This window comes from Gobio gobio (genome assembly GCF_949357685.1).
Source record: "Gobio gobio genome assembly, chromosome: 3".
NCBI lineage: Eukaryota > Metazoa > Chordata > Actinopteri > Cypriniformes > Gobionidae > Gobio > Gobio gobio.
In genome coordinates, this window is record NC_137099.1 from 62,176,077 (window position 1) to 62,192,429 (window position 16,353).

A 16,353-nucleotide genomic window follows, 5' to 3' on the forward strand; every position below is an offset into this window, starting at 1 on the left:
TGTCAAATGTCAACAGAACTCAACTGCTCACAGTGTTGCCATGTCCGCTGGTTGAAGCGACCCCAATTATGTGATATACAGACCCAGGAATGCGACTTTTAGCTGCCAGCCCTGCCAAAATAACACATATTTTACCCCCCAAATGCCCTTTTTTCCCGGAGAACCCCCCTGGAAAGCTATTGGGCTTGTTTTTGGCTAGTTTTGAGGAACGTTAGCAATTGGGCGGGTTTTGTTGTAAAAACTTGGCAACCCTGTCTGCACGCACGCTGGAATAAGTAGCCTAACGTTAGAAGAAAAAGATGAGTGTAAACGATCTTTGCCGGTGTTGTAAAAAAAGAATTTAAGGATACACAGGGTACTTACCAACACGATCATCGTTTCTGAGAGAAATAGTGAAGGTGAATGCATATACGAACAAGTTCTCCGTTTAGGATTAGAACAAATTCAACCCAAGCGCCTTTGATGACGTGGATGATTACGTTACTGTTGATCATCTGTCCATCATCGTCTAAAGCCCGCCCTGATGATTTCATTGGTTCGAACAGCTTCTGTTCGGGCATAATTACTCCTCTACCGATCAAGTCCAGACCGAACTGCCCGAGTTAAAATGTTGTGGGCGGGGCTAAGTTCGGCTGGCATCCAGGCTAGTATAGATCCCCAGTGAGAGGGAAACACTGAACTCCACATGTGTGTGTGAGCTGGAGGGCTGCCATAGATCATGTGACAGAAGAAGAAGCATTTAGACACACACACAAACACAAGCTCACCACTCTTGTGTTACATGGGCCTGTGTGTGTGTGTGTGTGTGTTCAGGGGCAGGAGGGCGTCTCTGCCCGGCTGATGTTCGAGACGGAGACGGGACAGAGTGTGAGCGCCGATCTGGAGCTGAAGAATGAAGGAAGTACTGCGATTTACTACAGCTGGGAGAGACTGACACGAACACACACACACACTCAACACTTCTACTTCAACAGCTCTACAGGTATACACACACACACACACACACACACACTCTCACTCACTCTCACACTCGCTCTCACTCACTCACACACACACACACACACACACACTCTCACTCTCTCTCTCTCACACACACACACACACACACACACACACACACACACACACACACACACACACACACACACACACACACACACACACACACACACACACACACACACACACTCACTCTCACACTCGCTCTCACTCACTCTCACACACACACACACACACACACTCTCACTCACTCACTCTCTCTCTCTCACACACACACACACACACACACACACACACACACACACACACACACACACACACACACACACACACACACACACACACTCACTCTCACACACACACAAACACACACACTCTCACTCACTCACTCTCTCTCTCTCTCTCTCTCTCTCTCTCTCACACACACACACACACACACACACACACACACACACACACACACACACACACACACACACACACACACACACACAGTCACTACAGGTACACTCTCTCACTCACTCACACATACACTCTCTCTCTCACACACACACACACACACACACACTGATGTGTTTGACTCTCTCTGTCAGCGGTGATCTTACCCAGCAGCACTAAACGCATCAGCTTCACCTTCAAGAGTGTGTGTGCGGGCATCATGACTGAGGTCTGGCGTTTGGACACACACCCGCTGCTGATGGGCGGAGCTCCACTGCAGGTCACTCTGAGGGGCGTGGCCTTAGATCAGGATAGAAACGCACAGCAGAGAGCGGCACTCGAGGTGTGTGTGTGTAGAGATGCTGTATATGTGTGTGTACCTCAGTGATGTGTTTACACTGATAGTGTGTGTGTGTGTGAGCAGGAGGAGCTGGAGCGGAGAGCCTCAGAGTCGCTGTGCCGCCGCATCATCGCGGATCTGCTGAGAGGAGTTCACTCTCCAGAGCGGCCCAGCTCTCCTGACCATCTCTACATCACAGACCAGGAGCTGTTCCTCACACACAACCCTGAGGTACAGGAACACACACACTCACCTCATTTAAAATACACACCATCAGGCATAACATTATGACCAGTGAGTAACACTGATGATCTCTGTTAGTGGGTGGGATATATTAGGCAGCAAGTGAATATTTTGTCCTCAGAGTTGATGTGTTAGAAGCAGGAGAAATGGGCAAGCATAAGGATTTGAGCGAGTTTGGGCCAGATTGTGACGGCTAGAGGACTGGGTCAGAGCATCTCCAAAACTGCGGCTCTTGTGGGGTGTTCCCGGTCTGCAGTGGCCAGTCTCTATCAAAAGTGCTCAAGGAAGGACCAGTGGAGAACCGGCCACAGGGTCATGGGCGGCCGAGGCTCATTGATGCCCGTGTGGTCCAACCACAGCACACCGTGGAGTCCATGCCTCAACGGGTCAGGGGGACCAACACAATATTAGGAACAGTTATGCCTGATCTGTGTATGTGTTTAAACCCGTCTCAACCCCCCATAATGCATTAGCTGGAATATACAAGCTTAGAAACGAATACATCTGGCTTTTCATAAGATGTCAAATACAACATAATGTTCAAACACAAAGTGCTGTACAGTAAGAAACACACGCAGTGAGTCAGACTCCTCGACTTACCCAGAAAACCTTGAGATGCTCATCAGCCATTCAGAACAGATTCCCATCATAATCAGCAGCTGTAATCACAAAACAGCGCTTGGATGTGTGATTACATTTGATAAGCACAATGCTGTTTCCGAGGTCGCATTTCTTGCTGTTCCATTGAGTAATATTTGCTCTGCATAACCTGTGATAAGAAAGGGCATTGGCTACTGTATAATACAGGCTTGTATGGGGGGGATTATGCACATTTCATTATTTATCTCCATGCCACATCTGCATCTTCATGTCTTTTTGCTCTAATTGTTTGCTCGTTGTTCTGCCTTCACCCACACACACACACACACACACACACACACACACACACATGGAGAACAGCGGTGACGGCCGGCCGATAATCGGCCCCATTAAGCGGATAATTGGTTGAGTTGTGTAATTTAGTCCAGAACATGACTGAGGGCCTCGTACAGCTCAGCATGTGTCGGGTCCCTCATGTTCCCGCTGGAACTGACAGCCCGTCCTCATGATGACTGCGGCCGAGACATGTTGTTCCTCTCACAGAGCTGACGGGTTACATGTGTCTGATTGGGCCTCTGTTGTGCACAGCTGCAGTACCGCCGGGAGCCTGTGGAGGCGCTGCAGGGCTTATGGGAGCAGGTCAGCGGGTCAGGAGCGGCGGCGTGGGATCGGTCAGTGGACACACTCAGACAGGTACAGCAGATGAGCCTATGAAGCCTCTTTTGAGGACCATTATGAGGTTTTCATGAGTTCTAATGACTTTCATTCCAAAAATATATCCTCTGATGTCAGTTAATGGTCACATGACATGATAGTATTTTATGGTTTAATTATCACCTCATGGACCCCAGTTTGTAGGGTTGCCAACCGTATTTAAGGCATCAATGAAGCGATCCGTATGAAAGCCAATCGGAGCGCAGTTTGTCCCGTATTCAGGCATACGCTCTAAATTGAGAATTAATCATTCTTTTGAGAAAAAAATCATTGTTTGATTTGCGAACATAACCGCCCATGGAAGGCTTTAAGACCCAGCAGAGTTTGCAGATGCAAACTACGTTTATTGTTTGCATTCAGCCATGCAAGAAAACATGCACTCTCCCTGAGGGAAGTCGTCTTTCACTATTGTAAGTTAATATTGTTAAATAGAGAATTTTTTTCTTTATATTTAAGTAACTTGTAGCGTATTCTTAACCTCATTATTCAAACACAAGATAACCAATAAAGTCCCAAGCACCAAAAGCAATCCTCTCAGTTTTCTTTAACTGGAAAATTAGCATTTTCATTTATTCATACATGGTTGCAACAACATTTAGTTCAAAATTGTGGGTGCCATTGTTTAAAAAAAAATTAAAAGACATTCAGAAATTATGCTTTTAAGTTTTATGCCAGCTATGCATCTTCCTGACAAAAAAATCCCTTTTAAGTTTATAATTTTTAATAGAGGTTGATGATATTTAATATCCCTTGGTGTAGAAAATAAATATTAAATAATTTGTGCATGGAGCCACAGTATATCTGCGGAACTGAACCATATAAGGCCTTTAAAATTAAGGTTACTAAAGAAAAGTTTATTAAGAATGAGAATATAGAAGGATATTGAGATATATGTAATACTTCTAGAGTTACAATATGGGAAAAATTGCATTGATGGCACTCAGACAGGAATGTTCAATTGTGTTGATAAAAAAAAAAAAAACGAGATACATTGCTAGTTTCAACATTATTTGTTGTTCTGAAAATGTGTGACCATTGAAAATGTGAACCACTTTACTCATGGAGCCACACTGAGATCCCTATAGCTCTGGAAATTTTTGGGCCTTAAAAATGAAGAAACCAAAAGTAAAAAGTCACCCCCCTTTTTGAGAATACACATGAAAATGCACTATCCAAACTTAAAGGGCTGTAATTCAAGAATTGCTTTGGAATATATTGTTTTAAAGAAGACGCTCTGCAGATTATTGTTGAAGTGAAAGCAATACAAAATATGAATGTATGAAAAAGTTATGGAAGTTTAAATCTACTGTAAATGAAAAATACTGTACTAAATATTTTTTTTCCTATAAAATATGTATTTTACATAAAAATTTTTACTCTAAAATGACTATAAAATCAAAGCCATATGTCTAACCAAGTTGTGTTCCAAATTTGAAGTTGAAATCACAAAAATGAAAGTCCCCATGAGATTTTGTTTAGGTGCTGTACCAAAGATAGCCACCGGGTGTCATTCAAATTACATTGATTGTTTTTTTGATGCATTTTCCTGTAAAATATCACTTCCATCACAAAACAGTCAATAAATATGGACCCTTGAGACTCAGACCTTTCCGACAATATGTGTTTTGTAAAGATTGGGAAAGATTTTAATTATAAAGTAGTTCAAATAATTGTTGTAATATGAAACCTGACACCGCCCACTAGGGGAGGAGCCCGCTTGAAGAATTTAGAGTATTTCAAAATGGGTTTCACAGGATGAATTTTGAGTTTGTAAGCTTTCAAATGATACCTAATTTATGATAATTACTTAAATATATGATACGAACAAAAGGTGATCAAAAAAAGAGCACCAGGCGTCCCGCCTGTGACCAACAAAGATTGCTAAAGTCAATAAAGTGTAAAAATAAAAGAATGATGCTGCCATCTTTCTAAAGTCATTTTAAACCCCTGTGAAATGTGTCATTCTGACCCCCACTACAAAATATTGAATTCCTCAGTAAATATACATCCATCACATTTAATATTTTGTCTTTTTTTCTTCATTTATGTTTGTTTTTCTTCAGAAAAATGTCTGAAATTTGGTTGATTTTGACACGGAATGACCCAAATGTGTGTGTGTGAGAGCCTTTTATACACACACACTTATCTGCAGATACGGACATGACACACACTGCGTGGTACAGTGCAAATATTTTGAGTGTCCCTTATTATATTTTCCTATAAAGAACCACGATTGTCCCTTATTTTCTTTTCCATAAGTTGGCAACTTTACCAGTTTGGGAAACCCTGCTTTAATTATAATTATAATAATAACTAAAATAATATTTATAATATGACAAAATAAAGAAGACATTATCATTTGAATTTTGATTAAAGCCTGTTTTAAGAACAGTTATGATGATATTTTCATGACAGTTAAGCTCGTTCATCTGCCAAATTCTCATTTACTTTAACACAAAACAAAGAAATCTCATTTTTATTGCTGAAATGTGAGAAAATCATGTTTTTTTTTTAATAGTGAGGTGCATGTACATCATGGCTTTATTGATCGTATTAACTGTAATTTATGCCAAATATGCTTTCTCTTTAAGCAAACACTATTGTACAGTGTGTGTTTATTACATAGTTACTGCATAATACTACTAAATTATGTTAATTACATGAAGCAAACCCAAACCCTACAGTGAGTACATGTAGATCATTCATATTACTCAGCACTTACATGTTTAACTACACTGTAATGAGGACACCTTCAAATGAAGTATAACCCCCATCACACACACACACACACACACTCATGTATTGGTGTTATGATAACAGCACCAGGTGTAAGTGTCCTGTCTCTCAGTCTTCACACAGCTCTGCTCAATCCAGTGAGCGGTCGAAGCCTGTTCTGTCTGACTGTATGTACCGCTCAAGCTGTACGATTGCTTTATGGGGTTTAACTACATACATTCTCTGGATAGAAAAGAGCAGCGTGAACATTATACATCACGATTATAGTGACCCAAATGATCACGATTATCAATATTATTTCATTAATGCGTCTTGTGTCTGCTTTTGATTGTATTGAAATGAAATCAGAGGACTTTATTATTAATGCTACTATAATATCACTGTGATCTTGTCTGGATGATTGTTTTGTACTCTCTACAAACTGGATTTATTAACGGGTAAGATTTAAAACATTAATCTAATAATTCAATATGTCCCTGTGATTATTAATGTGGTAACATTGACCGATTTTGACAGGATTTACTGCGAGTTTTCAAAAGCGTGATAATCAAACACAGTTTTAATGATAATTACATTGTGAACGATAATAATAACCGTCAGGACATTTGATCATATCCCATCTCTACGTCTCACTGGAGTCTCAGGTGTGTGTGTGTGTGTGTGTTCTGTCCTGTAGGTGGTGCTGTCCGCTCCTGAGACAGACACTGTGAGCAGAGACGAGTGTTTGAGGCAGTTCAACACACTGATGCTGGAGCTGCAGCGGCCACACACACACACTCCACCTGTGACATCACACGCCATCAGGTGAGACACACACACACACACACACACTCCACCTGTGACATCACACGCCATCAGGTGAGACACACACACACACACACACTCCACCTGTGACATCACACGCCATCAGGTGAGACACACACACACACACACACACTCCACCTGTGACATCACACGCCATCAGGTGAGACACACACACACACACACACACTCCACCTGTGACATCACACGCCATCAGGTGAGACACACACACACACACACACACTCCACCTGTGACATCACACGCCATCAGGTGAGACACACACACACACACACACACTCCACCTGTGACATCACACGCCATCAGGTGAGACACACACACACACACACACTCCACCTGTGACATCACACGCCATCAGGTGAGACACACACACACACACACACACTCCACCTGTGACATCACACGCCATCAGGTGAGACACACACACACACACACACACTCCACCTGTGACATCACACGCCATCAGGTGAGACACACACACACACACACACACTCCACCTGTGACATCACACGCCATCAGGTGAGACACACACACACACACCTCATGTCGGCTGTTATCGCAAAAACAAAACAGACAGGGTGATCAGGATCGTGTGCAGGGTTTCTGTGGGTCTGGATTTGACCTTCTCCAATGTAAGGCCTCAAGAACGTCCTGAACTGGAGCAGAAAGTCTTCAGTTCAACATCACGGCATCACATTTGGACCTGTGATTTCTGGGATGCGGAAAATTGATTAAAGAAAGTTGAAGTGCACATTACAAACGTGCCCATAATGTTCCTGCGCATGTCAGGAATGTGTTGTAGTTGGAGGGCGAGTTCTCAGTTCAGTGACAGCTTCAGGATTAAACTGTTCTGAGTCCTGTGGTGTGTGTTTTCATAGACCTATGGCTTTCCAGATGGAAGCAGTTCAGATAGACAGGGTGATGTGAGTCCTTCAGAAGTGTGTGTGTTATGTCGTCTGATGTTGTGCAGTCTGAAGAGCTGCCTCTGTTCCACACCAGCAGGCCATGTGTGTGTGTGTGTGTGTGTCAGCGGCAGAGACACCAGGGGCCCTATTTTAACGATCTGAAACGCAAGTGTCAAAGCGCGAAGCGCAAGTAACTTTGTGGGCGGGTCTCGGCGCTGTTGCTATTTTCCCGGCGGGAAATAAAATGGGTTGGTCTGAAGTAGCTTCATTATTCATAGGTGTGGTTTGGGCGTAACGTGAATAAACCAATCCGAGCGTCATCCAACATTCCCTGTAAAAGCAGGTGTGCAAGTTCCATTATGGATTGCTATTATTATGGCGTATTTACCAGGCGCACGCCAGGAGCGGTTCACAGCCGAGGAGACTGATGTTCTTGTAAGAGCAGTGAAAGACAGAGAAGTTGTGTTGTATGGGGATGGGAGAAACCCACCCAAAATAGCGTCGGTTAAACAGGCGTGGGAGGAAATAGCCACAATTGTTTCATCAGCTGGCATCCCCAGGACGTCGCACCAGAGCCGCAAGCGCTACAATGACATCAGAAGACGGGGAAAGTCCAAGCTTGCCAGCATCAATCGGGCACGCCGTGTAACGGGAGGTGGATCTGCCTCTACTCAGGACCTGACGCCAGCAGAGGACATCGCTGCGTCCACCCTCACCCATTTTTTTTCCTGGTTCTTGACGGACAAACCAATTTGTCAGATGTCCTTATATACATATATGTCTTGCCACTATTGGGCAAACAGGTCTTATCCTTAATTATTACAATTAGCCTGAATAATTTGTAAGCTAGATTTATGCCTATTTTTTTCACATCTTCGTGGCACACCACAATGATTTCCGTCATCTCATGTGTTAATATTTTTTAGTGTAACAATTTATGATTTGCAAAAATAACTGTTGCATCTGTGTAGATTACATGAGCAAAGTGTATGCGCGTTGTGCACGCTATACATTATGGTCAAGCATGCGCCCTTAAAATAGCATAATGAACAACGCGCAACGCGCCACTGACTTTAGACTAGGTTTTTTCTGGTCAGTGGCGCAATTGTTTAATGGAACAGCAAAATAGCACCAGGGATTGTTTGCGCCGGAACACGCCTCCTTTTTTGCGCTGAACCGCCCAGGGAGCGCAAGTTCATTCACTAGTTTAGCGACGTGCTTCTGTGGAGGGAAAAGCGCGCTTTGCGCGGGTGCAAAATAGGAATGACACATGCGTCGGTGTACAAAGTCAATTGCGCTGGGTGCAAGATAGGGCCCCAGGAGCGTTTGTGCCTTTCTTGTCAACTCTTGAATGAATAAATCAAAAGTAGGTCAGGGCTGGACACAAGTGTATTCTTTTGAAAGAGCAAGTATCCTGACTAAACCATCAATAACAGAAACAACACACCAGAATGATTCTGCATTCATTAGTGGCGATCGATGGGGAATAATCATATCATATATAATGAACTGACGGTAACGAGGTTGAGCCGTTGAGGATCACGAGGAGAAGTGGAAACACATGAGCGCAACACACACACACACACACACACACACACACACACACACACACACAGAACCTCAGGAACAAAATCACAATGTGGAGTTTTTATATTTATAACATACAATACAGTCAAACAACATCAAACAAAATGTGTGTGTGTGTGTGTGTGTGTGTGTGTGTGTGTGTGTGTGTGTGTGTGTGTGTGTGTGTGTGTGTGTGTGTGTGTGTGTGTGTGTGTGTGTGTGTGTGTGTGTGTGTGTGTGTGTGTGTGCAGTCTGCAGTTATGGAGGGAGCTGCTGGACGGTTTGGTCACTGAGTCTGTGAGATTGAGACACAAACTGGGGCTTCCAGAGAACAACACCTGGAGTGACACAACACACGACCAACACACCTGTGAGTACACACACACGACTCACACACACAGACACTCTCACACACACACACACACACACACACACACACACACACACACACACACACACACACACACACACACACACACGACTCACACACACAGACACTCTCACACACACACACACACACACACACACACACACACACACACACACACACACACACACACACACACACACACACACACGACTCACACACACAGACACTCTTACACACACACACACACACACACACACACGACTCACACACACAGACACTCTCACACACACACACACACACACGACTCACACACACAGACACTCTTACACACACACACACACACACACGACTCACACACACAGACACTCTTACACACACACACACACACACACACACACAGACACACATACACAAACACATACACACACACACACACACACATATACACACAGATAGACATATACACAGACACACACATGCACACACACACTCACTCACACACACACACACACACACACACTCACACTCTCACTCTCACTCACTTTCACATACACTCTCACACACACACACTCACACTCACTCACTCACTCACACACAGACACACTCACACTCACTCACTCACTCACACTCTCACTCACTCACACACACTCTCACTCACTCTCACACACACACACACACACACACACACACACACACACACACACACACACACACACACACACACACACACACACACACTCTCACTCACACACACACACACACACTCTCACTCACACTCTCACTCACTCACACACACACACAACACACACACTCACACACACACACTCACACACACACACAGACACACACACACACACACACACACAGGTAGAGGACAGTCTAACATGTACCGATGATCCGCAGTGGAGCAGAAGACGGAGCAGAGGACAGAAGGAGCGCTCCTCATGAAACCAGAGGCGAGGCGAGCCAGTGTTCGAGAGCAGGAGGAGGCGAGAGGAGCGAGAGCAGTGCAGGTGTGTGTGTGTGTGAGCCGTGATGAGCCCGATCGCCAGCAGAGGGCAGCAGACGCCGCCTCACTGAGTCCTCAAAGCGTGTGTGTGTTGAGCAGAGTGTGTGGTGGAGTCGTAGAGTTTCACTAGCCCACCTCTGGCTGACTCAGGCCCTGTGGGCGTCAGTGGGAGGACAGGTGCACGCTTTCACACCACATTACAGCGGACTGACGCTCTGCTCTCTGACACTTACAAATATGTGCTTCTAATACTGTGTGTGTGTGTGTTCAGGAACGTGGGAGCGTGAAGAAGCTCGTGCCAGAAGAGAGGAAGAGTGCAGGAGAGAGAAACTCCAGCTTTACTGACAGCCCTGAACACAAACACACACTGCAGGACAGATACAGACCGCTGCTGCACGCACAGGCGAGACACACACACACACACACACGCAGTCGTGATTCATACCTCAGTCATCAGGTGCTGATATCTGTGTGTGTGTGTGTTTCAGGTGTATGTGCTGATGGAGAGGATGCTGGACTCTCTGTGTGATTTACTCCAGTCATCATCACACTAACACATGATGTCAACTCTTGAGTGTGTGTGTGTGTGTGTGTGTGTGTGTGTGTGTGTGTGTGTGTGTGTGTGTGTGTGTGTGTGTGTGTGTGTGTGTGTGTGTGTGTGTGTGTGTGTGTGTGTGTGTGTGTCAGTATATGCACTTTAAACACTTCAAATGGTTGACTCTGACAGGATTTGGTCATCTCTTCTGCTCGAGAGTTGTACTAGTTTTCAGGAAGTTCATGAGCTTATAATTCTGCACCATATGAGCATATCCATATTATATTCTCATGAAAATAAACATTTGAATTGCATATATTATGAAAACTTTACTTTACTTTCAAATTTAAAACCATATAATAAGTATAAACATTTACAAAACACACAGTATGTATCTAAAACATATAATCAAAACATTGTCCATTAGTTTTATTAGTTGACATATACCTGTATTGACTATGAACAGATTTGAAGCTGCACCTGTCATTCAATATGAAAATACATTTTGATTTGGTTAAATATGTATAAATGTAGGCTATTCTTAATCAATGGTCTTTGTAGCGTCTCATCTCGTGCGCTTTCTTTCCCAAGCGCAGCTGCATAGTAAACATTCCTGAGGTAAATAAAGTCAAATATACAAAAATGACAGCTCTCAGCTGCTTCTCAACACTTTACATTTTTTACATATTCATAAAATATAATATGCGAATGTACCAGTTATTGCCATAACCATTCATAAATACTCTAGCTTGTATAATAACTATGAATATTCAAATGCCAAACTCCTCCATCGTAGAGCTGTGTGAAAACTCTTTCCCCAGTTCTGACCATAGACCGTAAATAAATGTGACGTCATGATTGACAGCTTGATTGACAGATCTTTATTTGTTTTCCGAAGATGAACGTAAGTCTTACGGGTTTGAAACGAAAGCGAGTTAGCATTTTACCAGTTCCCTCGTCCCGAAGTCAATGTGTTTTTTGAATGGGGCTTTGGTTAAATGGCTGAAATAAGGTCTGTGGTGAACACGAGCTCAAGACGCTTTCACGTTTTATTCCACAACATTAAATACAGCAGTGTTACCACACTCGTGATTTTTGAAGCTGTTATGTGTCTAATGGCACTACAGAAGCTGTCGAGGAGATTAACGTCATCAGCCGAACAGGTAAACTCAGTCGCAGACTCATAATGCTCATAATGTGCTCTTATAAACCAGTCTAACTCTAATGTGTTTAGATAAAGCTGAAAACTGCTGACCGTGGGGTCGTCCGTTTATCCTACCTTTAGCTTTTTACTCCTGGCGACTGCATTCAGGCTTCAAAATTCATTAAAGTTGTGTTCATCTGTGAAAATTATCTTGATGGACAAAACGGAGCTTGTTTTTTTCGATAATACAAAATGGGGAAATCCTATTGGGTTTTTCTGGAGGGAACCAGTGCTCGTGATGTCAAACCTGCACCACTCAATTAATCACAGACTTTTATTACATTTTCATTTTTAGGTGAACTGTCCCTTTAAATACTGTTCCCGCGGAAATGGTTCAAATGTTAACGGTTGGTCCAACAGACCGAAGCTGCTCTGAAAGGCCTGAAACTTTAATATTACTTAAACTTAAATACATCACAAAAACGAAATATATTTAAAATGATCGAAGTTGTAATTCCCTTTTGCCAGTTTTATTATATTCTCCAGAAAATTGTGTATTTACTAGTTGCCATATCAACATTATTTAGAGAAAAAATAGCGCCGAAATTAAAAAATCTCTGGAAGATATTACTGAACATGTATTTAACCATAGCAAAAGTACATTTCTTGCTTAAGTTTAGTTTTCATCTCTGTTTTTTGTGTTTATTTAAAATAAGAAAAATCCGCTATTATTTTAATCTTATATCTGTTATTTAACAGGTGAGATGTTCTTTAATGCTGATGTAACAGCAGAAGACACTAGCCGGGGGTTAAATCCCAGTTGTGCAGATGGTGTGTGTGTTAACACTGCGTTACAATGAGCCCCTATTAGAAATATGCCATTATATTCTATACTTTTATTAATTATAATTATGTTTTTAACTATGCTGTATAGCTGTGTTTAGCGATGTGTTTGTAGTCAAACTCAAAAATGCTTATATTTTTAATGATTAAAAAAATGCCATTATTTTATTTTAAAAAGTTAACAATTGTATTTTGTTGACAAAATATTTTAGTTTGTCTTGTATATTTTTTTGATTATATCAGGTAATATTTTAATCTGTCATTTGGTCATGTTATAATGTGCCCCACCTATGGGGCATGTTGTCACATTTCACTTCCATTCTTTCGGGGTAAATCAAGAAGAAAGTAAACACTGTATTAATGAAGCAAAACCACATAATTGTACTAGACATGTGTGACATTAATGTGGGAAACAATAAATACTCTGAACCCCAAGTGGGTTTACACAAACTGAGAAAGTCAAAAAGCCTTAGGTTGTGCCCCACTCTCCCCTACATTTCTATTTTCACAATACTTAGTCATGAATTTATATTTTGTATTCTTCATTTATGTATGATGAATACATGTATGATATAGTTTTACCATGTAATGTTGAGTAAACGTAGGTATATAATAACATTGTATTTATAATGCAATTGTTTTGAACCCAAAGCGTTACAAACAATTTGAGTTAAATAAAAACAAAACAAAATCAATAATACAATACAAAACAACAAATAAAAAAGATGCTAAACACTCCAATACAATAAAAATCATGTGTTTGGATCGAGGGACTCCGGCAGTGATGCGGTTAAACGCTGAGTGCGCAGTCTCTCTCTCTCTCTCTCTCTCTCTCTCTCTCTCTCTCTCTCTCTCTCTCTCTCTCTCTCTCTCTCTCTCTCTCTCTCTCTCTCTCTCTCTCTCTCTCTCTCTCTCTCTCTCTCTCTCTCTCTGTCTCTCTCTCTCTCTCTCTCTCTCTCTCTCTCTCTCTCTCTCTCTCTCTCTCGTGATGATGATGATGATGATGATGATGGCTCGTGCCTCCACACCGCATGCGTGAGCGCGTGTGTGGCTCATCTCACCCACATCATTACCGGGGACACTGCAGCATCCACGCGCTTGTCCTCGACAGCGGCACGGACAGATCTCTCCGTCTCCCGTTCTCTCCGTGTGTCGGTATCCCCGCCTGTCTCTCTGCCGGTGTAGCGGATCGCGGCGGCTCGGGGAGATGCGGCAGGTAAGCGGGTTCGTTTCTCCTCCATTAACCCTGCGGATGATGCGCGTGCCTGTCGGTGTGTGTGTGTGTGTGTGTGTGTGTGACTGGATATGCTATCTGTGATCGGTGGAAGTGCTTCTGTGCTGCTCAAGGCCTACTGGAGCATTGACACACACACTCTTGTCTGTTTATTCTGATGCTGGTGTGGGTGTGTGTGTGGATATAGTGGAGGTTTAGAAATCTCCAATACGTTATAGGTCACATTAGTGTGTTAGTTCTCATCTATTGTCACTGTAAACGTGAAGCATATCTTCCTTCTTTAAAGCACCAGAACATGATTCTTCAGGCACCAATCAGATTCTTCACAGAAACCTGAAAATGTTCTGCAGTGGCTTCATAACAACTTTGAAATGTTGACATTAAGGGATTCAAAGGGTTAAATTACATCATATGGTAAATGTTCAAGAACTTTAACCCCTTTAGTCTTAAAGGGATAGTTCACCCAAAAATGTGTGTAGGTGTGTATGACAGAGTTGGGTCCGAGTCCACCTTTGTCGAGTTCGAGTCAAGTCCAGAAAGTAATTTTGCTATTGTAAATGTTTATCTTATTAATATTTTAACCTTTCAACCCATTATACCAATAGCAATATAAAATTTAACAAAAATGCCACTATTACATCTTTCCATTGCCATTTAACATTTTTATTTAGTCAACAGAACCTCAACTAGTGTCCAATCAAAAATGGTTTCAAACAATAGAATGGACATGGATATACACAAATAACTTTAATTATTACAAGTTTTTTTTCTGTTTTATTGTATTTCAATGATTTAATGCCTCTGCTAATGTTTAGGGGTGGGCGATACTAAAATCTTATTTCACGATAATGATATGTTTTCTCAAGTGAGAATAAATACTATAGAAATTGCATAAAACAATTAAATGTAAACTTCACTGTATTACATGTACAGTGATTCTTCTTAAACGTACTAAAGTTAGTCAGCAAGTTTTGACACAAATCAAACCGAGGTTCGAATCCGCCTTTTGCTGAACTCACTCTACTCTCTTTCCCATCACTTATCAGAGCGGAAAGGCATTTCATTTCAATAAAAATGAAGATATTTTCCTCATTTTTATTGAAAATAAATGCCTTTCCGATCCTTCTTAGAAAAGTGGAAATAATAATAAGTGTAAGTAATAATACGTTTAATAATAAGTGTTTATCGGTTAGGGGTGAACACACATGTGCTGAATTAGAGACGGTAAAAGTGAGTGGGTCCAATGTCATTGGTCGTAAAAAGTGGGTGGGGCTTGTCCCACACACACACACACACACACACACACACACACAATGGCTCCGACATGCATATGATGCCTCATTTCTGTCTGCCGCTTTAAGTGTATGCACACAAAAATCTGATATATATTTATCGTCATATCGCCCAGCCCTAAGTTATTTGGATTTAGGTTCGTATTTCTTTTTACCGGATTTCTGCAGTGAAATCACAGGCGGGAGACGTTCATTCATTTATTATCGTAGTTTTATGCGGTTTTGTTGTTACACATGACACAGACTCGACTGCACTCTTTTCCGAGTCCAAAATGTCCAAATGTCCCGTGTCAAGTCCGAGTTCATTCAAAATTGGACTTGAGTCCGGATTCAAGTCCAAGTTCTAGTGCCCCAACTCTAGTGTATGCCATTCTCCTGTCAGACGAACACAATCAGAGTTTTATTAAAAATGTCCTGGCTCTTCCAAACTTTATAATGGCAGCCCAAAAAGTGCATCTATCCATCATATAACTGCTCCACACGGCTCTGGGGGTTAATAAAGGCCTTCTGAAGCGAAGAGATGCGTTTGTGTAAGAAAAATATCCATATTTAACTCGTTATAAA

General features: G+C 42.2%; 2 protein-coding genes across 2 annotated transcripts in view; one reads left to right on the top strand and one right to left on the bottom strand.

Annotated features, from left to right (window-relative positions):
- mycbpap (mycbp associated protein) overlaps positions 1-11,295 on the top strand; it is a gene marked incomplete at both ends in the record, with an annotated part of 36,039 nt that extends 24,744 nt beyond the window's left edge. Inside the window, 9 exons of the mRNA XM_079813274.1 lie at positions 814-982; positions 1,593-1,780; positions 1,862-2,008; positions 3,209-3,313; positions 6,747-6,874; positions 9,614-9,732; positions 10,636-10,745; positions 11,013-11,144; positions 11,230-11,295. Of these exons, the coding sequence (XP_079669400.1) occupies positions 814-982; positions 1,593-1,780; positions 1,862-2,008; positions 3,209-3,313; positions 6,747-6,874; positions 9,614-9,732; positions 10,636-10,745; positions 11,013-11,144; positions 11,230-11,295 (1,164 nt within the window). The remainder of the gene's footprint in view (positions 1-813; positions 983-1,592; positions 1,781-1,861; positions 2,009-3,208; positions 3,314-6,746; positions 6,875-9,613; positions 9,733-10,635; positions 10,746-11,012; positions 11,145-11,229) is intronic.
- The window catches only part of LOC307124221 (uncharacterized protein), a gene marked incomplete at its 3' end in the record, with an annotated part of 717,433 nt that overhangs the window by 509,597 nt on the left and 191,483 nt on the right, over positions 1-16,353 (bottom strand). The window lies entirely within an intron of this gene.